This window comes from Chiloscyllium plagiosum, chromosome 23 (genome assembly GCF_004010195.1).
Source record: "Chiloscyllium plagiosum isolate BGI_BamShark_2017 chromosome 23, ASM401019v2, whole genome shotgun sequence".
Classification (NCBI taxonomy): Eukaryota; Metazoa; Chordata; class Chondrichthyes; order Orectolobiformes; family Hemiscylliidae; genus Chiloscyllium; species Chiloscyllium plagiosum.
Genome location: NC_057732.1, coordinates 2,590,944 through 2,613,200, shown reverse-complemented (window position 1 = coordinate 2,613,200; position 22,257 = coordinate 2,590,944). Strand labels below are relative to the sequence as shown.

The window sequence follows — 22,257 nt, the reverse complement described above, 5'->3', positions numbered from 1 at the left end:
CACACACACAGACAGACAAAGACCCACATGCACACATATATTTTGTGTGGTGAATTTTTTTGGTACTTTCAGAGTTACATTGCACTTTGCTCAAAAACTGCATACATTCATGTAGAACTCTGAGCTCAAAAACTGCATGAATTTATGTAAAACTCTGTTATCTCACTTTTTAGATTAGAATCAATCTAAACATCAGGTCATAGACAGAGAACACAGGGGGCTAACACCTTCAACATATTGTCTAGCTATCACGATCGAGCCCTCCACAATCACCTGATGAAGGAGCGTCGCTCCGAAAGCTAGTGTGCTTCCAATTAAACCTGTTGGACTATAACTTGGTGTTGTGTGATTTTTCACTTAATTAAACAAGAGGAGCACATTTTTGAACACTGATTCAGTTAGCTATTGTCAATCTTTAGGTAAGGTAATAACCTCACTGCATTCTCATTTGATTTATTCCATATGGGTTCTTTCGACTTTCCTTAATCTATCGTCAGGTGATCACAGCAGCTACATTAGGTCAGTATGTGTCCATTCTCAAACCATTTTAGGTCATGAAAGGTTTGAGGTACAATAATCAGGTAATGGGAAAGTGAATATTAATAGTCCATTTTTTATTCCAATCGTAACAATGAGTGCTGAAGGATTGCACCTGTTGGTGAACATCACAACAGCATGTCTTTGAGACATTTGCTTTATTAAAACAATATAAAGTGCTTCACAGAGGTAAAAAACTGACTAAGCTAAGAGCATTTCTAAAACCTTCACCAAAGAGATAGAATTCAAGAAGTAAGAAAGTTAATGTTGGAAATAGTCAGTCAAAGATTTAAGCTTTCAACAAGACTGGGAGAAGCTGGAGATGGAACAGGTTTTGAGCAATCGAAGGTGGTGGGCTGGAGGGGGGGTGGAATTCAATGGAAAGTCTACAATCTGTCCTGTTGGGTAGCAGAGATGGTGGTGCTGGAAAAACACAGCAGGTCAGGCAGCATCCGAGGAGCAGAATTCCTGATGAAGGGCTTACACCCAAAATGTCGATTCTCCTGCTCCTCAGATGCTGCCCTATCTGCTGTGCTTTTCCAGCACCACACTCTCAACTTTGATCTCCAGTATCTGCAATCCTCACTTTCTCCTTAGGCAGGACTGTGGTAACATTACCGTTAATGTCTACCTATTCCACCAGCTTTGAAGTATAGAGAGCAGGGGATGTCCAAGACACTAGAGTTGAGATATTTCATTCATCATATTGGATGCGCGGTGCCCGATTCCTGATGAAGGGCTTATGCCCGAAACGTCGAGTCTCCTGCTCCTTGGATGCTGCCTGAATGGTCGTGCTTTTCCAGCACCAGACTCTTCAACATCATAGTGGATGTGGGAAGATTAATGAGTTGGAAATGGAAACCGTCTCTCAGCCTCAGGTAGTCCATGGACCAATAACTCAAAGGCATTCCGAGCACGTCCACACTTTTCTGAATTGACTAGCATTGGAGGAGATAAAATACTTGTGATCACTCAAATTCAGCAATTGAATGTAAGCAGCTTGTTTTTGGAGATAAAGAGGTTTCAGTAAGAAATGTTTACTGCAAGAAATAGACTCTCTTAGTCCTTCAGATTCTCTTCTACACGAGGTGTAGCTTCTGTTTATTTGTCAGAAGAAGATTATCTCATTTTTGCTTTGCAAATGTAGGAAGGTATTTCATCACAACTACATTCAGAATAGAGGAGGTAATTAAATAATTCAAATTAAATGGTTCTGTCATACTGATTTAGGCAAAAGGTACATGTCACTGAAGTGTGAGGGATTAAGGAAAGTGAGTGAAAGTAAATAATGGCACATATAGAAGAGCTGGGGGATCAGATTCAAATGTAACAATCCAATAATGGGGATCATCAATTTGAACCTCCTACTGCTAATGGACTTTTATTCATTCTTCTTATATCTGGTAAGCCCCAATTTATTGTCCATCCATATGCCTCTCATCCTGAAAGTGATGGGTCATTTTCTTGAACCACTGCTGTTCAGGTAGTCAAAGGCATTTCTTCCTTCCTCCCTTGGGCTTGTGACCCCACCAAACAAACTCTTGTTTCCAGGACTTTCACTGATGATGTTTCCTCTGGAGGTCTTCCTTCAATCTCAGACAACCTTCTCATACCTCCATCTGAACACTCAGAAACAGGAATGCCCACTATTCTGTTTCTGCACAACTGAGTGGATTTCTTTCTATCTGATTCTAACTCTCCTTTTCTCCCCTTTTCCAGACTCTTCCCACCCACATCTGTAATTTTTTCACTATCCATCATTAATAGCAGTCTCTAATTTCCTAGCCCTAACCATCTCTTCTTCACTATGACACTTCTTCATTGATAACACTCCACACCAGGAGACTTCCACCCTCCTTTTTTAAACAAGGGTAACTCAGTCACCATCCACCAGAACTCTCATTTACTGGCTGAACTTGGTTTTACATTAAACGTAACTTTAACTCTACTCACTTCTTGTAGAGGGAAGATGCTGTGATGGGTGCCTGCACAGATCCTGATTGTCACTGCTGCTTTGTAGTACACACAAACCATTTTTTTGATCCAGTCCTGCTCAGCCCCTCTTTCTCACCTTGTACTTTCATACCTTAATGACTGTGCCTGTATTGTTTCCTACTCTCCCCATAGAAAATTCCATCAAGAAAATAGATGAAGGCAGAGCAGTACATGTTGTCTATATGGACTTCAGCAAGGCTTTAGACTGGTTTGTAAGGTTAGATCATAATGGGATCCAAGGAGAGCTAGCCAATTGGATACAAAATTGATTTGATGGTAGGAGACAGAAGGTGGTGGTGGAGGGTTGTTTTTCAGACTGGAAGTCTATGACCAGTGGTGTGGTGGTTCCACTGTTGATTGTTACTTACATAAATGATTTGGATGAGAATGTAGGAAGCATTGTTAATAAGTTTGCAGATGACACCAAAATTGGTGGTGTAGTGGACAGTGAAGAAGGTTATCTAAGAGTACAATGAGATCTTGATCAACTGGGTGATGAGTAGCAGATGGATTTAGATAAATGTGGTGTTGAATTTTGGGAAGACAAACCAGGGCAGGACTTAGTTAATGGTAAGGCCTTGGGGAGTGTTGTCAAACAGAGATCTAGGGGTGCAGGTATACACTAGTTTCGTGAAAGCCCTTTCACAGGTAGATCGGGTGGTGAAGATGTTAGGCACACTTGTCTTCATTGCTCAGACCTTTGAGAACAGACATCATATGTTACAGTTGTGCAAGACATTGGTGCATACAATTCTATTTGCTCTGAGGTAGGAAGGATGTTATTAATCTGGAGAGGGTGCAAAAATGATTTACAAGGGTGTTACCAGGACTAGAGAGCCTGAGTTATAAGGAGAGGCTGAACTTTTTTTCCCCTGGAGAACAGGAGGCTGAGATGTATGAAATCATGAGAGGCATAGATTAGGTGAGTAGCAAAGGTTTTGTTTTGCTCAGCGTATTGCATTTTGGTACAACAAACAAGGATTGTACAAATACAATTAATGATAGGGCCTTGGCTAGTGTTGTAGAACAGAAAGACCTAGAGGCTCAGATACATACTTCTTTGAAGTTTTTGTCACATATAGACAGGGTGGTTAAAAAAAATATGCCTAGCATGCTTATCTTCATTGCTCAGACCTTTGAGTATAGGAGTTGGGAAGTCATGTTGAGGTTGTACAGGAAGTTGGTGAGACCTCTTTTGGGATACTGTGTCCAGTCCTGGTTGCCCATTGCTAAACTGTAGAGGTTTCAGAAGAGATCCACCAGGGTGTTGCCGGGTATGGAAATTTGAGCTATAAGGAGACACTGGATAGGCTGGGACTTTTATCACTGGAGTGTAGGAGGTAGAGAGGTGACCTTATAGATGTTTATAAAATCATGAGAAATACAGATAGGGTTAATAGAAACTGCAGATGCTGTAAATCAGAAACAAAACCAGAAATTGTTAATGGCAGTTGTCTTTTCTATTGGATGTGGGATTGAGAGACTAGGGGACATATTTTTAAGGTGAGAGGAGATTTAAAAAAGACAAGCGGGGCAATTTTTTTAACCTCAGGAAGTAGTAGGTGTGGATACAATTACAATGTTTAAAATTTGGAGAAGTACGTGAATAGGGATTAGAGGGTTTAGAGGGATATGAGCCAGGAGCAGGCAGGTGGGACGACTGGTTTAGTTTGGGATTATGTTCAGCATAGACTGGTTGGATAGAAGGGTCTGTTTCCATGCTGCATGACTCTATGACTTCTGCCTAAGTAGCCTTTGTTGTGCATCAGGAACTTAAATAGTTTGAAATAAACAAAGTCTAAAAGCATGGCATTGGAAAAGCAGGGCAGGTCAGGCAGCATCCGAGGTGCAGAACAGTTGACATTTTGGGCATAAGCCCTTCATCAGGAATGTAAGAATGATGAATGCTAGAAATCTAACACAAATTGCTGGAGAAACTCAGCAGGTCTAGCACCATCTGTGGACAGAGGAACAGTTAAAACAGAGTCCAGTGACCCTTCATCAGGACTTAAATTATGTTTTACAAATGACCTTCAAATGGCAGGGTTTCTTTAGAGTGACTTCTCTATCATTGGAGCAAAGGAGCACCAGGGAGAAAGATTATTCTGAAATATAGGAGGCTCCACTATTAGATTTGGAACAGAAGGAAAGAGTGGTAATGGAGATAGGTAACATTAGATTTTTAAATTAGATTAGTTTACTTACAGTGAGGAAACAGGCCCTTCGGCCCAACAAGTCCACACCGACCCGCCGAAGCGCAACCCATCCAGACCCCTTCACCTAACATTACGGGCAATTTAGCATGGCCAATCCACCTAACCCACACATTTTGGACTGTGGGAGGAAACCGAGCACCCGGAGGAAACCCACGCAGACACGGGGAGAATGTGCAAACTCCACACAGTCGCCTGAGGCAGGAATTGAACCTGGGTCTCTCGAGCTGTGAGACAACAGTGCTAACCACTGTGCCACCCACATCCTTAAACTCAAAGGAAATACAATACCTATAAATATGAAAACCTCAAGATGTCTCACAAAGACATTAGAAAATGATAGGCACATAAGGAGACACTAGGATAGATGGCCAAAAACTTGGTTAGAGGTGGGGTTTTAAGGAATATTTTAAAAAAAGCTGTAGGGTTAAAGGTTATCAGGGATAGGCAGGAAAGGATCTTCAGATCAGTGAATAATGGAACAGGCTTGATTGGCCAAGTGGCCTACACCTGCTCCTATTTCCTATGTTGATATAGAAAGGCAGAGGAATGCAAAGAGGAAATTCTAAAACTTAGTGCCTAAGCAACAGAAAGCACAATGATCAACTGTGCAATAAATCCAAGGACATCTGAGGAATAATCAGAAGTATCTCTCAGGATTGTAGAGCTGGAGGAAGTCACAGAGATAGGGAGGAGGAATATCATGGAGGGAGTTGAAAATGACAAAAGAAAACACAAGACATTGCTAACCAGGAATCAACATTAGTCAACAAGAACAGAAAGGATGGGAGCGCAAGCTCAAACAAGACCAGCAGAGTTTTGGATGACCTCAAATTCATGGAGCAGAACATGAAATGCTCGCCAGTAATGATCAAGTCTGAAAGTGAAAAGCGAAGATGGGTTTCATTTGCAGATCAACTAAGGGAAATGCAATATAGAGGTGCAAATAGGTAATCCTATTAATATAGTCAGTAGCTCATTTTAGAGTCAAACATGCCACCAAGGTGGTATGAAGTTTGGAGGGTGGGTGGATAGCTAGGGAACAGTTTGCAATGGGGTAAACTCAATGGATTTGACTTTCCCAATACTGACAGATTTCTGTTAATCTAGTACTGAGCAGTGATGAAGCTATCTCATGATTTAGAGATTGGAGGAGTTGAGACACAGAGTTACAAGGTTGTACTAGAGATTGTCAGTGTACGTATCAAAAACTTTTGTTTTTGGATGAAGTCACCCAGGAGAACATGCATTTGAAATCCACGGGGAATGTAGACAGATTCGCAGGGATTACCCTAAGGAGCAGGAAGAGAAGGCATTTCAAGTTTCTCTGGCTCTGATTTGACAGATAAGCCTGAAAATAGGCGAGTGCTGTCCTCGCTATGTAATGATAAGTGGAAAGGCATTGGAGGAAAACCGTGTAATCAACGATGTCAAGGACTACAACAGGTCATACTTTACAGACAATGTCCCAGACACTACCATCAGCATCCCTAGATATTTCCTGTCCCATTGGCAGGGCAGACCCAGAGGTCACAGCAGTGGAAGACAGTCAGGAGGGAGTTGCCCTGGGAGGCCTCAACATTGACTCTGGATCCCAAGAAATCTCAGACCTTCAGGTTAAATATTGGCAACGAAATCTCCCGCTGATTACCATGTATCATCCTCCCTCAGCCGATGAATCAATACTCCTCCATGGGACATCACATTAGTTCAGCGGTTAGCACTGCTGCCTCACAGCACTGTGGACCCAGCTTCAATTGTCTGTGTGGGTTTCCTCTGGGCGCTCCGATTTCCTCCCACAATCCAAAGATGTGCAGGTTAGGTGAATTGGCTATGCTAAGTGTTCAGGGATGTGTAGGTTAGGTGCATTAGTCAGGGGTAAACGTAGAGTAATAGGGTAGGGGAATGGGTTTGAGTGGGATACTCTGAAGAGGGTTGGTGTGGACTTGTTGGGTGGAAGGGCCTGTTTCCACACTGTAGGGATTCTATGATGATGTTGAGGAATACTTGGAGAAAGTACTGAGGATGGTAAGGGCACAAAATGTACTTTGGGTAATGGATTTCAATATCCGCTACCAAGAGTAGCTCTGATCGAGTTGGTCAGATCCTAAAAGGATATAGCTGCTAGACTGGGTCTGCAGCAAGTGGGAAACACATACTTGACCTCATTCTTTCCAACCTGCTGACTGCAGATGCATCTGTCCATGACAGTATCGGTTAGTGTGACTACAAAGAGTTCCTGTGGAGACAAAGTCCAGCCTTCACATTAAGAATATTCTCCATCGTATTGTGTGGCACGATGTGCTAAATGGGACAGACTTTGAATAGACCTCGCAACTCAAGACTGTGCATCCATGAGACACTATGGGCCATCAATAACAGAATTGTACTCCATCACAATCTGTAACCTCATGGCCCAACATATCACCCACTCAATCATTACCATCAAGTGAGGGATCAAACCTGGTTCAATAGAGTGTGCAGGCGAGCATGCCAGGAGCAGCACCAGGTATGCCTAAAAATGAGGTGACAAACTGGTGAAGCTACCAAATGGGATTACTTGCATGCCAAACAGCACCAGCAGCAAAATGAAAGACAGCTTAAGTGACCCGGCAATCAATAGATCAGATCTAAGCTCTGCAAGTCTTGCGATATCCAGTTGTGAATGGTGGTGGACAATTAAACAACTCTCTGGAGACAGCAACTCCCCAAATATTCCCATTTTCCAATGATGGAATAGTCGTACACACAAGTATAAAAAATAAGGTTGAAGCATTCGCTGCAATCTTCAGCCAGAAGCACCAAGTGGATAATCCTTCTCAGTCTCCTTCAGCGGCCCCCAGCAGAATCAATACCAGTCTTCAGCCAATTTGATTAACTCTAGGTGATATCAAGAAACTGGACGCACTGAATATTGCAAAAGTTATGGGCCCTGAAAATGCTGGCAATAGTACTGAAGACTTGTGCATCAGAACTTGCTGCTCCCCTGGCCAAGCTGTTCCAGTAGTTACAACACTGGCATCTAACCTGACAATGCAGAAAACCAATAGATCACGCCCATGTATGTCCTGTACATAAAAAGCAGAACAAATCTAATGCTCAAATGTTACAAGATCTGGACAACATCCAGGCTTGGACTGCCAAGTAACATTAGCATTACACAAATGCCAGACAATGACCATCTTCAACAAGAGAATTTAATCATCACCCCATGACATTCAATGGTGTTACCATCACTAAATCCCCCACTAGCAACATCCTTGAGGGTTATCACTGATGAGAAACTAAGCTGAACTCACCAGATAAATATAATGGTTACAAGAGCAGGTCAGAGGTTGGGAATACTACTGTGAGTAACTCACCACCTGACTCCCCAAAGCCTGTCCATCATTTACAAGGTACAAGTCAGGAGTGTGATGGAATACTTACCACTTGCCTGGATGGGTGTAGCTCCAACAACACTCAAGAAGCTTGACACTGTCCAGGACAAAGCAGTCTGCTTGATTGGCACCACTTCCACAAATATCCACTCCCTCCATCACTGACACTCAGTAACAACAGAGGGTACTTTCTACAAGATGCATTGCAGAAATGCACTGTAGACAGCACCTTCCAACCCACAATTACTTCCACTTGAAGTACAAGGGAAGTAGATCTATGGGAACACCACCAACCGTAAGCTCTTTTCCAAGCCACTCACCATCTTGACTTGGAAATGTATCACTGTTCCTTCATTGACGCTGGATCAAAATCTTAGAATTCCCTCCCCAAAGGTATTATGGGTCTACCCACAGCAGGTGGACTGAACTAGTTTAAGGCAGCAGCTCATCATCACCTTCTCAAGGGCAACAAATGCTGGCCCAACCAGTGATGCCCATGGATGTAAGTTTGCTCGCTGAACTGGAAGGTTTGTTTTCAGACATTTCGTCACCATACTAGGTCATATCAGCGAGCCTCCGGAAGCACTGGTGGCATGGCCCATTTTCTATTTATGCGTTTAGGTTTCCTTGGGTTGGTGATGTCATTTCCCATGGTGACATTTCCTATGGTGATGTCATTTCCGGTTCTTTTTCTCAGGGGGTGGTAAATGGGATCCAAGTAAATATGTTTGTTGATAGAAGTATGGCATTCCAACCAGAACCCTAAGAATTCTTGTGCGTGTCTGTTTGGCTTGTCCTAGGATAGATGTTGTTGTCCCAGTTGAAGTGGTGTTCCTCCTCATCCGTATGTAAGAATACTAGTGAGAGTGGGTCATGCCTTTTTGTGGCTTGTTGATGCTCAAGTATCCTAGTGGCTAGTTTTCTGCTTGTTTGTCCAATGTAGTGTTTGTTACAGTCCTTGCATAGTATTTTGTAAATGGCATTATTTTTTCTTGTTGTCTGTATAGGGTCTTTCAAGTTCATTAGCTGTTGTTTTAGTGTGTTGGTGGGTTTGTGCACTACCATGATGCCAAGAGGTCTGAGTAGTCTGGCACTCATGTCTGAGATGTCTTTGATGTAGGGGAGAGTGGTTAGGTTTTCTGGACAGGTTTGTCTACTTGTTTGGGTTTGTTGCTGAGAAATCAGTGGACTGTGTTCATTGGGAGTGATGCCCATATCCCATGAATGAACAAAAAAGATAATCGATAGTTTATTTTGTCAGTGATACCAGTTGACACTTTTGATTTCTTCAAGAACTGTTCTAGTACTGTGGGAAGGGTAGAAATCTGATTGGAAGGATTTGAAATACAGAGATCAGGAAAGATAGGCATGAATTTGGGAGGCAACATGTTCAAAGGCTTGAGGGGAAAGGGAGGTCAAAGATGATAGAGTAGTAAGGATGGAGGGATCAAAGTTGGGTTTTTTTTTAGCAGATGGGTGGTGACAACAGATCTGAAGGACAACAAGTCAGCATGCAAGAAAAAAAACTTATCAGCTTGTGTGTGAGCTAGGAGGTGGAGTTAGGTGGTCAGAATCAGGATGTTGTGGACAGGTGACCTTGTAAAGAGCACAAGGAGAAATAGGAAAGGAACTAGACAAAGATGTAAATTTAGGGCAAAAGCAACATAGACCTTTACAGGAAGTTTGGCTCAGTAGATTAGGGTAAATGACTGTAGAATGACTGTTGAAGATGCAGATAAATGAGATAGGGAGAGAGATTTAAGACTTTGTATAGTACATAAACGCCAGGGCTACAGTTGGGTTCCAGGATGGTCCTGGAAGTGAGATATATTGCACAGACAAAAGCAGGCTTTACAATACTTTGTACAATCTACCTTTTGTTACCATTCAAGCCTGCATCCTTTGGACTTTAGAAAAAAAAATGTAGAGAGACAAGTTGAGATTAAAAATTTTATTTGAAACAATGCACTTACTGATTCTATGGAGCAATGCAATGGCTTCAAAATTCAACATTTTGATTAGAACAATTCTATTTTGGCTTAAAACTGAAAAATGATTGGAATCAACAAATAGGTTTTTCATAATCTGTAGAGAAAGTATCACAGTAACCAAAATTCTTTATTTTGTAATGAAATCTGAAAAGAGTGCCTACTGCTGTAATGGTCAATTATTAGACAAGGTGGAGGTCCTTGGCTACCAGTGCAGCTGTGATTGGGTGCATGCAGGGCTTGTTCTTCTTGAAGGTTTCAATTGCTTGCTCTCGTGCTTGTTCAAAGTTGTACAAGTCTCTGTAACATTCATTTAAAGCAAGCACAAAGTCAGTAATTATATACAAAACAGTAACAGACCATCTACACATTGGAACATTACTGTATTATAATGTATTTGGAATGAAGCATCTGTTATCACATAAATATTTGCTCATGTTTGCAACCCATGTTAAAAGGGAAAACATTCTTCTTCTAATATACAGCTGCATGGTACTGGCTACTTTTAGTCACAATACCAAGATTAAGGAGAAGTGCTAGGCATGAGCAACACTCAAGGAGCAATTAGCGACTGAAGCAATATTATAAGCATGAATTAAGACATCTGTATTTTGATGCTGGTATTTTTCTGTAGTGTATTCACAGATATAAGGCACACAGTCAGCTAAGTAAACAGGATGATATTGTTCATATTGAACAGGGAAAGCTGCTGCCCAAACATTTGTAGAAAATCAGGAAATGCTGTGTGTAAAACAATGATACAGTGCGCACCAACGAATTAGAGCATGTAATTTGCTTGACTGCATTGATGAGCTCCCCTTTTTCATCCCAGAGTAAACATCTCTCAGCTGAATAGTCAGCTAAAGCACCAGTCAAAATTAAAAGCAATCCTACAAGATGTCTTTCAGCAGATCAGATCCTCCAGGGCCTTGCCCTTGCTGCTCTCTCAATTCCCACCATTCACATCCTCTCGTGCACTTTGATTATAGGTCTTTTCACCTTTGGTGGTCATACCTTCAGGTCTAATGCTCTGTAACACACTCTTTACAACTCTGCCTCTCTAACTCACTTTCCTTCTTGAGGGCACTCCTTACCTCCTAGCTCTTTGACCATGCATTTGACCTAATCTCCTCCTATGGCTTGGTGTCATATGTTGTGTTATAATGCTCCTGCGAAGCACTTTGGATAGGTAGGTGTTAAAGTCACAATACAAAGTGTCAAAGTTATATTTCTTAAATCATTGTTTCTTTTCTCAGTAACCTAGTTGTTCTTTACATTGAGGAAAAATCAACATATGAAACTTCACAGTTAAATATTTTTCATTTTATAACACAACCTATTATTGTCATTTCAGTCAAAAACAAAACTGCTGGAGAAGCTCTGTGGAGAAAAAGCAGAATAACCGTTTTGGGTCCAGAACTGGGTTCTGAAGAAAGGTCACTAGACCTGAAATGTGAGAGATATCGTGTTATTGGCTATCTTTACTAACTCACTCACCAGCGTGCTATATTTATTAATACCAGATTGCTGTTCATTCATTCATAATCCTTTACTAACCTGGTTATTTATTATATATGGTTGCATCCATTCATTCATAAAACCGTGGTTCTGTAGTACGCAAATTTAAACCATTACTGCATTCAGCATAAAGAACAATACCATCCCCCATCAAATCTCCATGAAACATTATAATGTTAATCAGTCCTGATCAACCATCTCCTGGATTAAGTACCTATTAAATATCTTTTAACTGGGCCATTATCCCTTTAAGAAACTAACTGACAAAGCAGTGCTTGCATGAAATTGCATGAATGAAAGAAACTCATACTGGCAAATAGTAAATAAATTTCACCACAGCTGCAGTAATCAGTTCAATATCTTTATTCTTTTATGATTTCTAAACTATTTAGAGAAAAAGGCCTGTTTTTTTTTAACCAACATTTACTAATTGAGAAGACAAAAGAACTAACACCTCTGATTATGCAAGCAGACCAGACAAACATCCCATCAGAAGTAGCAGCAAGGAGTTAGCATGTTTTTAACCCATCTCCTGTCTCCCAGGAGAGAAGCCCTTTATGTACTATGAAAATGTAACACTATAGTAATGATATGTAAAAACTGTGTATAAAGGGGCTCTTGTAAAAACTGTACTTCGAGATTCTATTGCTATCTCGCACTTGTGCTGTGATTGCTGAACACAGAGGCTATTTTTGCCACTCACTGGTTTCGGTTGTTATTTGTACATGATCCCACAAATATTAATTCTGCTTTCTCTCCAGATGTGCCAGACCAGAGTTTCTCCAACAATTTTAGTTTTTGTTTCAGATTTCCAGAATCAGCAGTTTTACTTTGGTCATTTAAATCTTTGACACATCTCATTCTGACTATTCAAATGGCCAGCTTTCTACAGTCTGGAGGCTCTGCAGCTTGTGTCCTAACTTGCAACAAGTCTCATTTACCCATTACCTCTGTACTCACTAACCTACTGATTAAGTAACATTTCATTTAACTCTTATCCTTGTTTTCACATCCTTCTAGACCAAAACCAGAGATACATGTTGTCCTCTAATTCTGGTCTCTCATCATCCCTCAGTTTAGTAACTCTACAAAGCTACCCAAACTCCCAGTTCTGGAATATACAGTGCTTCTAAACCTCTCCCCTCAGCCTCTCCCTTTCCTCTAGATACTTGTTAAAACCTGTCTATTAGACCATACTCCATGGTCACCTGCCCTTACACGAAAGCACGATTAAAGTTATTGGTTTAAAATACTGCTAAACTTCAACAACCAATGCTATTTAACAACTTTTATTAACATGTTGCAAAATCAGCTTTTTTTTTAATTTTTAAAAGCTCTAAGTGGTCTTCTAGTTTGTTTCTTTGCCTTTCTACTCTGCATCTCTCCCTCAAGGTAATAAGTAACAAAGTCAAGGACAGTTCTCTCCAATGAAGATGACTCAACAACTATTTAATTTTAAATTGAACTCTTACCTGTAAAGAGGGCGAGTGAACTTCATTCTACCTTGCACAGTGACCATTTCCAAAGCAAGTGGAATGGCCTTTTCCCACTGAGCTCGGAGGCACAAACGCAGCCATCTTAAGTGGAGAGAAGAAAACCAAAGTTTACAAAACAGAGTGAAATAGTTTTATTTAAATTTCTATCATCAGACTCAAAGACAATGATTAAATAATATCAAGAGAGACAATTCACGGTATAATCTATTGGGCAATAGGAGACCATAGTGCAATGGGATTAGTTTTGAACACATACGATAAAGCAAACTGCCTGTGGTGTAATCTTTATGGTACCATTGCTATTCATGTTGTTTAATTCAGCAGCTCTTAACACACATCTTGCTGTATTAGGCTTTAACTTAAATTACTAAATCATTCATATTTTAAGCACATTTTGCATTAATGGACAGGTTGGACCGAAGGGTCTGTTTCCATGCTGTACATCTCTATGACTCTATGCTCTCTTCAAAATAACACAATCATAACTGTTTGAGGACATCTCTATTCTCCTCCTCTCACCACCAAGTCCTCTGAAGGTGCTGACTCATATTGGGGTGTCTTTCTCCAGGGCAGTATTAACCCTCCCATTCAAGTGATCACTTCTCATGTGCAAGATTCTGTAGCTAGGGTTAGCATGCTAGTTGAAGCTGGAAAAGTGGAACGACCTTACCTAAGGCAGGTTAAACTCTATAGTCTTCGCAGCAGAGGTTCAAATGAATAGTTAGAATGACAAACTTCTGGTTGAATCCCTAATAAAGCTGTCACTAGCAGCCTGCCAGTTCATGGTTTCACTAGTAGTATAGAGTCATTGTGTAATACAGCATGGAAATAGGCCCTTTTGGTCCCAATTGGTCCATGCTGCCCACTTAACTAGTTTCAATTGCCCGCATTTGGTCCATATCCCTCGAAATCAGTCTCATCGTGTAACTTTCCACATTTTAAAAAAATGTTATTGTACCTGCCTCAACCATTTTCTCTGGCAACCCAATTCATATACGCACCACTCTCTGCGTGAAGTAGGTGCCCCTCAGGTCCTTCTTAAATTTCTCCCCTCTTATTTTAAACCTAAGCCCTTTGGTTTTCAATTTGCCATCCCTGGGGGAAAAAAAAAGACTATATGCACTCATCCTATCTATGCCCCTCATGATTTTATAATCTCAATGAAGTCAGCCTTCATCCTCCGACATTCCAAGGAATAACTCCTATCCTGGTCAACCTCTCCCCATAACTCAGGCACACTACTCCTGGCAACATCCTCGTAAATCTTCTTTGCACTTTTTTTCAGTTTAATTAGGTTTTCCCTAAAACAGGGTGACCAAAACTGTACACAACACTCCAAGTGTGGCCTCAACAATGACATATACAACTGTAATATAAGTCCCAACTCCTGCACTCAATGCCTTGACTGATGAAGGCCAGCATGCTAAATGCCTTCTTCACTACCCTGTCTACCTGTGATGCCGCTTTCAACGAACTATGTACACATACTCCTGGGTCCCTCTGGTTCATATCACTCCTCTGGATCTTACCATTTACTGTACAAGCCCTACCTTGGTTTGACTTTCCAAAGTACAACACCTTACACTGATTTGAATTGAATTGAATTTGCCAATCCGCAGTCCACTTCCCTATCTGATCAAGATTCCTCTGTAATTTTTGATAACCTTCCTCACGATCAACGAAAACACCTAATTTTTGTATCATCCACAAACTTACTAATCATGCCTTGTACATTCACATCCAGATCATTTATGTAAATAACAAATAACCAAGGTCCTAGTGCTGACCCCTGTGGCATACTAGTCACAGGCCTCCAGTCCGTGAAACAACCTTCAACCATCACCCTCTGCTTCCCATCATTGAGTCAAATTTTGAATCCAGTTATCTAACTCTCCCTGGATCCCATGCGACCGAGCCTGCCATGTGGGACCTTGTCAAAGGCCTTACTAAAGTCCATATAGACAGCATTCACTGCCCTACTCTCATCTATCCTCTCGGTTACCTCTTTCAAAAATTCTAAAAGATTTGTCAGACATGACTTCCCGCACATGAATCCACGCTGACTATCCCTAAATAGGCCTTAACCAAATGCCAGTTGATTCTGTCCCTCTATTCTCTCCAACAACTTGATTTTCCTGCTCCTCGGATGCTGCCTGACCTGCTGTGCTATTCCAGCACCACACTCTCGACTCTTGTCAGAGATGATGTCAGGCTCACTGGCTTGTAGTTCCCTGGCTTGTCTTTGCTACTTTTCTTAAACAATGAACAACATTAGCCTCCCTCCAGTCTTTAGCCAACCCACAATTTCACCAGTGGCTAAAGATGAAGCAAAAATCTGTGTGATTAGATTAGATTAGATTACACACAGTCAGTCGCCTGAGGCGGGAATTGAACCCGGGTCTCTGGCGCTGTGAGGCAGCAGTGCTAACCACTGTGCCACCGTGCCGCCCACAAAGGGGCCTCTGCAACTTCTTCCCTAGCCTCCCACAACGTCAGAGGATGGACTGAAACAGGCCCGGGGATTTATCCACTTTAATGCAGTTGAAGGCTGCAAACACTTCCTCTCTGGTAATATAAAGTGGTCAAAATACACCACTTGTTGCCCTTATTTCCTTAGTATCCATGATTCTCTTATCAGCAAACACAAAATTATACCTGAATTTTATCTCTGCATTTTTGACACTGTTGAATTTGTAAAGATCCTGCATTCGTTTCACATTGTTGAGACGCAATGGAGGCTAAAGACCAAAAGGGAAGAGGTTACAAGAATGACTAACAGCATTGAACATTTATTAAGCATTAACTGAATTACTGGGCCTGTTGGAAATCACTCTTACTCGTGCATGTCCATACTTTTTTTTGTGGGACAATTATGAAACAAAATTTCTCTTAAAAATCAGTTACCTTCACATAATTTATTTCATCTTTTTTAATTACTAAAAATTAATTATGCAATAGAATGTCCAACAGTAAGTGCTAATGATGTGCCTAAAGATTCCAATCACTGCACAGCCTGTATCAATTTATCATGAATGTAGCACTTTAACCCCCTAAGAACAAAATCAATTTATAATCAATGATACTATAAATGCTGTGCTGAATTTAAATGATGCTTTGGAGAAAAGGCAAACCATTTAAATGAAGGGCTCTTAAACAAGGGTCTTGAGATAGTTGACGTATTGGCTATAGTTTTCTAAAACTCCTGTGATTTAGCAATAGTTCATTTAATTTGGAAAACAGCTAATGTAACTCCTTTCTTTTCCCCAACAAAGGGAGTCCAAAAGCAGGAAACCACAAGCTGGTTACCTTAACATCTGTCACAGGGAAAACATTATAATGTATTAAAGAAGTTATACCAGGGTATTTGGATAAGTTAAAGTGGGGTCAGTGGATTTACTGTACTTAGATATCCAGAAGGCGCTTGATAGGTTGACAAACCAAAGGGTGATGCAGAAAATAAAAACAAAAATTATATTGACGTGGATAGAATATTGGCTGGCAAAAGTAAATCAGGAGGTGTGAATGGGTCTTTCAGGTTGGCAAGATATAGCTGGTGTCACACTGGGACTGGAAGCTCAGCTGTTTACAATGCGAAGGTAAGAAAGTAAGTTGTAAAGAGGACTTGAGATGGCCATGAAAAAGTATTGATCAGTTAAGTGAGTAAGCAAAAATGCAGCAATTAGGATACAATGTATGGAAATGTGAATTTGACAGGAAGAAAAAAAGCACATTATCTAAACATTGCGATAGATTGCAGAGCTCCGATGCAGAGAGATCTGGGTGCCTTCATGCATGAATCACAAATGGTTAGTATGCAGGTACAGCAAATAATTAGGAAAGTCAGTAGAATGTTATCATTTATCATGAAGGGAATTCAATACAAAAGTAGTAATACTTTGCTTCAGTTATACAGGGCAATGGTGAGAGTTGTGTGCATAGCATTGGCCACCTTAAGTATATAAAATGAATTAGACAAATTCACAGCAAGTTTACCAGACTAATTCTTGGAATGGTCAGGTTGTCTTTTGAGGAAAAGTTGGACAGATTAGGTTTGTATCTGCTGAGGTTTAGAGGAATAAGGCAACTTGATTGAAACATAACATCCTATGGAGTCCTGATAGGGTCAGTGTGAAGAAGTGTTCTCTCTTATAGAAGAATCTAGAACTAGGAGTCACTGTCTAAAGAGATTCCCATTTAATACAGAGCTTAGGTGATGATTTTTTCCCCGCTTTAAAAGGTTTGATGTTGATTCCTAGATTTTCTTTTAGGCAGAGGTGGATACATTCTGGTTAAGCAAGACAGGGTGGTGTTGAAAAGGTTAACAGGATAGATTGGAATGCAGACTTTGGGCTGCAATCAGATCATGATCTTATTGAACAGTGGAGCAGGCATAAGGATCTGAAAAGATTACTCTTGGTCCTAATTCATATGTTTATAAAATAATTCATACTATCGGTAGAATTTAAACCCCAAATCCTAGAGGCAAAACCTCAAATGTAGCTAAAAGAACAAATATCCTCTTTTAGACAGTTATTTTTAAAATGAATATGTAATCAGAGAAGAAAAATCTAAAAATATAACACTAAGAAATTATCTAAGATTGTGTTTGAATACTGTAGTAAGTCCAAAAAATTAAAAAAGGTGCAGCCAATGCTATTTAACCAATATAACAGAATCTAAATCCATACCTAGCCCTACAAAGACTTCACTTAATTCTTCACAAGACTCAGAATTGAGTAAAGATTCATCTCCACTTCACTGAGTCAATCCAGGTGGTCATTTTCCTGACATTCTGCATTTCATCCCACTTAAACCTAGGTCCTACCTCCAACAGTAAAAGAGCAAGGAATTCAATCTTTTGCTGCGATGTCATTTCCTTTAGATCATTTTCAGTAAAACAGTCCAACTCAACATCGGTGGCCTGAAAAGAATGGTTCTGTTCAGTTTGTATTCATTTTGTTTTAAAAGAATGAACTTCACATTTACAAAACAGTATCAAAACTAGTAACAAATCTAATGCCTGCAAGACAGTTGCCAATAAAATAAGTTTTAAAAATTTAAAATCATATAGTGAAAGCAACGTGACAAAGGCAACAGATTTGGTTGCACATAAATTAGTTGAAAGCAGGCTCTATTAAAAAAAACAAAGTTAAAAAAAAGTGCAACACTGCTTTAATGGAAATATTGGATACTTTTTTTTAAAAGCCCAAAAGCTTTCAATTATCAGTAGCTCAGTAGCAGATTATCTGCTAAATGGATTAATGCCACAGTGTGCTGGGGGAAAAAGACTGAAGGTTTCAGACATAATTTCATAACAAAAAACACCGTCCTTGCCTGCACTGAAAGCAAGACCTCATTTTAAGTAGAAGTATGATGTGAGGTCAGAAACTACCTTAAATATCATGTAGTTTAACAAGTTCAACACAGGAAATATATTATTTCTCAATAAGTTTTCACTTTGTACAATTTTTGCTCTTAAGTTTAAATGTAAAGTTCCTTTTGAGAAAAAAAATAATTTGCAGGAAGATGTGTGGTAGCAGTGTGACGTGATGAGAAACACACAGGCAGAAATGGGTCACGGCAGTCGGCTTAGCAACAGGGTACACAGAATCAGTAATGCCAGAATTTATGAAATAGACTACTCAGCCAATGGCTGTGAAGGCAAACAACAAGACATTAATTTTGGATGTTCATCCATAATTGGAACCAAATTCCTTATAGCATTAATAACTGATGTGATGTGTAATTCCAGCATTTATAGTTTCGTTTTTACTTAAACAGAACAATTTTACTCACTATGCTCCATCGTTTACAGAGAGATATGCAATCATCATCCATAGAGGTGTCATAGCTACAATGCAAACATGATATTCATTAGCTTGTATCCTTACAGTTGACTCCAAAAGATTAAAGCAAATCAATTCAGCAAATTGTGAGAAAAAAGCATAGAAAATAACTATCCTCAGCTCCATTTTGGATACTTTGTATATGCAGTGATTGTGCCAAATTAAATCTGAATTGTGTAATTCTGCATCTATGATAGGTCAACAGTAACAAAGTCAACAGACGCATTTCTAATCATTGACCAATTCTGATTTTCAGATCTCAGAGAGAGTATGCAGAAGTTTTCCAAAGTAAGCAAACAGCATTTTGCACTTGGACCACATCTTGAGAAACGCACAAATTTAAGGAAATGGTTAATTAGAGAATGTTTAGTTTTGAAGAAATTTGGAGTATAGAGCACAGAGTTAGTTTATAAAGGTGAACAGAACCTTTTTTCCCAAAAACCATTTAGTCATAGAGATGTACAGCATGGAAACAGACCCTTTGGTCCAACCCATCCATGCCAACCAGCTATCCTAACCCAATCTGCTCCCACCTGCCAGCAACCGGCCCATATCCCTCCAAACCCTTCCCATTCATATACCCATCCAAATGCCTCTTAAATATTGAAATTGTACCAGCCTCCACCACATCCTCTGGCAGCTCATTCCATACACGTACCACCCTCTGCATGAAAAAGTTGCCCCTTAGGTCTCTTTTATATCTTTCCCCTCTCACCCTAAACCTATGCCCTCTAGTTCTGGACTCCCCAACCCCAGGGAAAAGACTTTGCCTACTTATCCTATCCATGCCCCTCATGATTTTATAAACCTCTATAAGGTCACCCCTCAGCCTCCGGCACTCCAGGGAAAACAGCTCTAGCCTATTAAACGTCTCCCTATAGCTCAAATCCTCCAACCCTGGCAACATCCTTGTAAAAGGAAATTTGCCATCCTCTCCTGGTCTGGCCTACATGGGACACCTGACCCATGAGCAATGGGGTTGACACCTAAACTGCCCTCAGGGCAATTAGTGGTGAGAGTAGTAAATGCCTGCCCAGCCAGCGATGCCCCATCCCATGAACAGATGTTTGAAAAACAATTGGGCAAAGAGTTGGGAGAAAAAGCAGAGATTTTAAAGAGGGATATCTAAAGATTGGAGAAGTCAAAAGGCTACATTTCATATACTTTAACCCAAATAGGAAGTTAGATAATAAATTGTTTGCACAGCAAGAGGAACTTCACTAATCAGAAGTCTGCATTGAAAATAGTAGCTGGCTTTCCCTCAGACAGACTGAATGTTTCCCTCATTATAGCACTGGGACGAGACACTGACAGAACCTTGCCCCATTTTTCAACCCTTTGATGATTCCGAATAACCCTTTGAAAAAAAAAGAATTCAAAAGCTTCCCCAGATTTAGGCCACCACTCTGTTGCTTTTGGAATCAGTTCAGATTACAATGCACCAAACACATTATAAATCATATCCTTAATGTTTCCATGTTTTTACGCAAGACAAAAACCTTTCATTTCTAGTCCTAGGAGTTTGATTTTTGCATATCTGAGGGGATTGGCATGCAGTAATAAGCTGCGCAGTTTCAGAAACAAAGGCATGCTCGAAAAATGACATATCGCAACGGCTTTATATTTAATTTCATTTCCGTGAGGACTTGAGTTTTGAAGACGCGCAGGAAAATGGATGTGTTTCACATTCTGTGGAAACTGGATTTTGTTCTCAGGGGTTGATGAAAGGACATACTGGAACTGCTTTCAAACTAAGACACTTCTACAAAGTCAGAAGGGAAAAACTTCAGTGAATTGCTTGGACTCACATCTTAAAACGTCAACTACCTGGGTTTATAGGTTGTCTTATTTTATTCCTCTCTGGATGTTGTCCTCACTGTCTGAGCCTGCCTTTGTTGTCCATCGCTAATTGCCCACAGGGCCGATAAGAGACAACTACATTGATCTGGAGTCAGATGTAGCCCACACCAGATAAATCTGGCAGATTTACTTCCCTGAAGGACATTTAGTGCAACAGTTTTCTTTGTAAAATGACAAATAGATTGGAGTTACATGGCTGATATTCAGCCAGCTTTTCATGCCAGACTTCTACTGAATTCAAACTTCACCATCTGTCAGGGTGGGATTGAACCCACAACCCCAGATCCTTAGTCTGAGATTATCAGTCCAGTAACATTACTACATTGTTGGTGGTTAAGGGGCAAAAGCCTGATAAAAGTCTGTCCAGGTTGCCTCTGCTGAAAGAACCTTGCACATGGAACCCAGTGTCCTCTAGAAGAGTTACTAGAAAACTTCTTGATACTGTGCTTCTTGAGCAAGCTGTGTCTGACAAGACCCCAGGTCAGCTGCCATCTGAACACCTTAACTCTTAACTGTCATCTTTGTAATTAGGGATGCACATTAGATTCCCTACAGTGCGGAAACAAGCCCTTTGGCCGAACAAGTCCATACCGACCCTCTGAAGAATAACTCACCCAGACTCATTCCCCTACCCTACCTTTACCCCTGCTAATGCATCCAACACTATGGGCAATATAGCATGGCCAATTCACCTGACCTGCACATCTTTGGATTGGGGGAGGAAACCCACGCAGACACCGGGAGAACATGAAAACTCCACACAGAGAGTGGCCTGGGTCCCTGAAGCTGTGAGGAGGTGGTGCTAACCACTGAGCCACCATGCCGCCCAGCAGGCTACGCTAGTGACATCCTTAAAGGATCTTGGGAAAAAAAGGCAGCATTTAAATCCAGGCAGTGGATTTCTAGCAAGTTAGTCCAATCAATCCATGAAAGTTGTCATGTGCTCTCCCAGAAGTGTCATTTTAAAACAAAACATTCCAATGTGCAACCCTTTTAAAAATAAATCCAACTATCCATAGAATTTGAAATATGTTCATTCCATACCTTTTTCTTCTAATTCCTTTCAACAATCAACAACTATTGGCCAAAATTGTTCTTTTACTTTCTCCAAAGAAAAACCATTGTATTCCCCTGATCTGGAGTGTGTGTGTGTGTGTGTGTGTGTGTGGGGCGGGGGGGGGGGGGTTTGGGTTTTTAGTAGATTTCATACAAAACTGTGCATATTAGCCAGTTTTGCATCTTTGTTAAATCAATAATTTTGTACTTATTTAAGAAAGTGGGTTGATGGACATTTTTGTTCCACGTAAGAGAAAGCATAGAGTTAACTGTATCATTTAGTGCGAGCCACTTGAAATAGTACATTGAAAGAGAGAGGAGAGAAGAGAGGAGAGAGAGAGGAGAGAAGAGAGAGAGAGGAGAGGGGA

The 22,257-nt window shown here is 40.5% G+C and overlaps 1 protein-coding gene across 1 annotated transcript in view; it reads right to left on the bottom strand.

Moving 5' to 3' along the window:
* Positions 1 to 10,061: 10,061 nt before the first annotated feature.
* lta4h (leukotriene A4 hydrolase) overlaps positions 10,062 to 22,257 on the bottom strand; it is a 72,407-nt gene continuing 60,211 nt past the window's right edge. The window contains exons 15-19 of the mRNA XM_043713296.1: positions 18,924 to 18,978; positions 17,953 to 18,048; positions 15,783 to 15,865; positions 13,104 to 13,208; positions 10,062 to 10,413 (exon numbers count right to left, since the gene is read on the bottom strand). Coding sequence (XP_043569231.1) covers positions 10,296 to 10,413; positions 13,104 to 13,208; positions 15,783 to 15,865; positions 17,953 to 18,048; positions 18,924 to 18,978 — 457 coding nt within the window. The 3' untranslated portion in view covers positions 10,062 to 10,295. The remainder of the gene's footprint in view (positions 10,414 to 13,103; positions 13,209 to 15,782; positions 15,866 to 17,952; positions 18,049 to 18,923; positions 18,979 to 22,257) is intronic.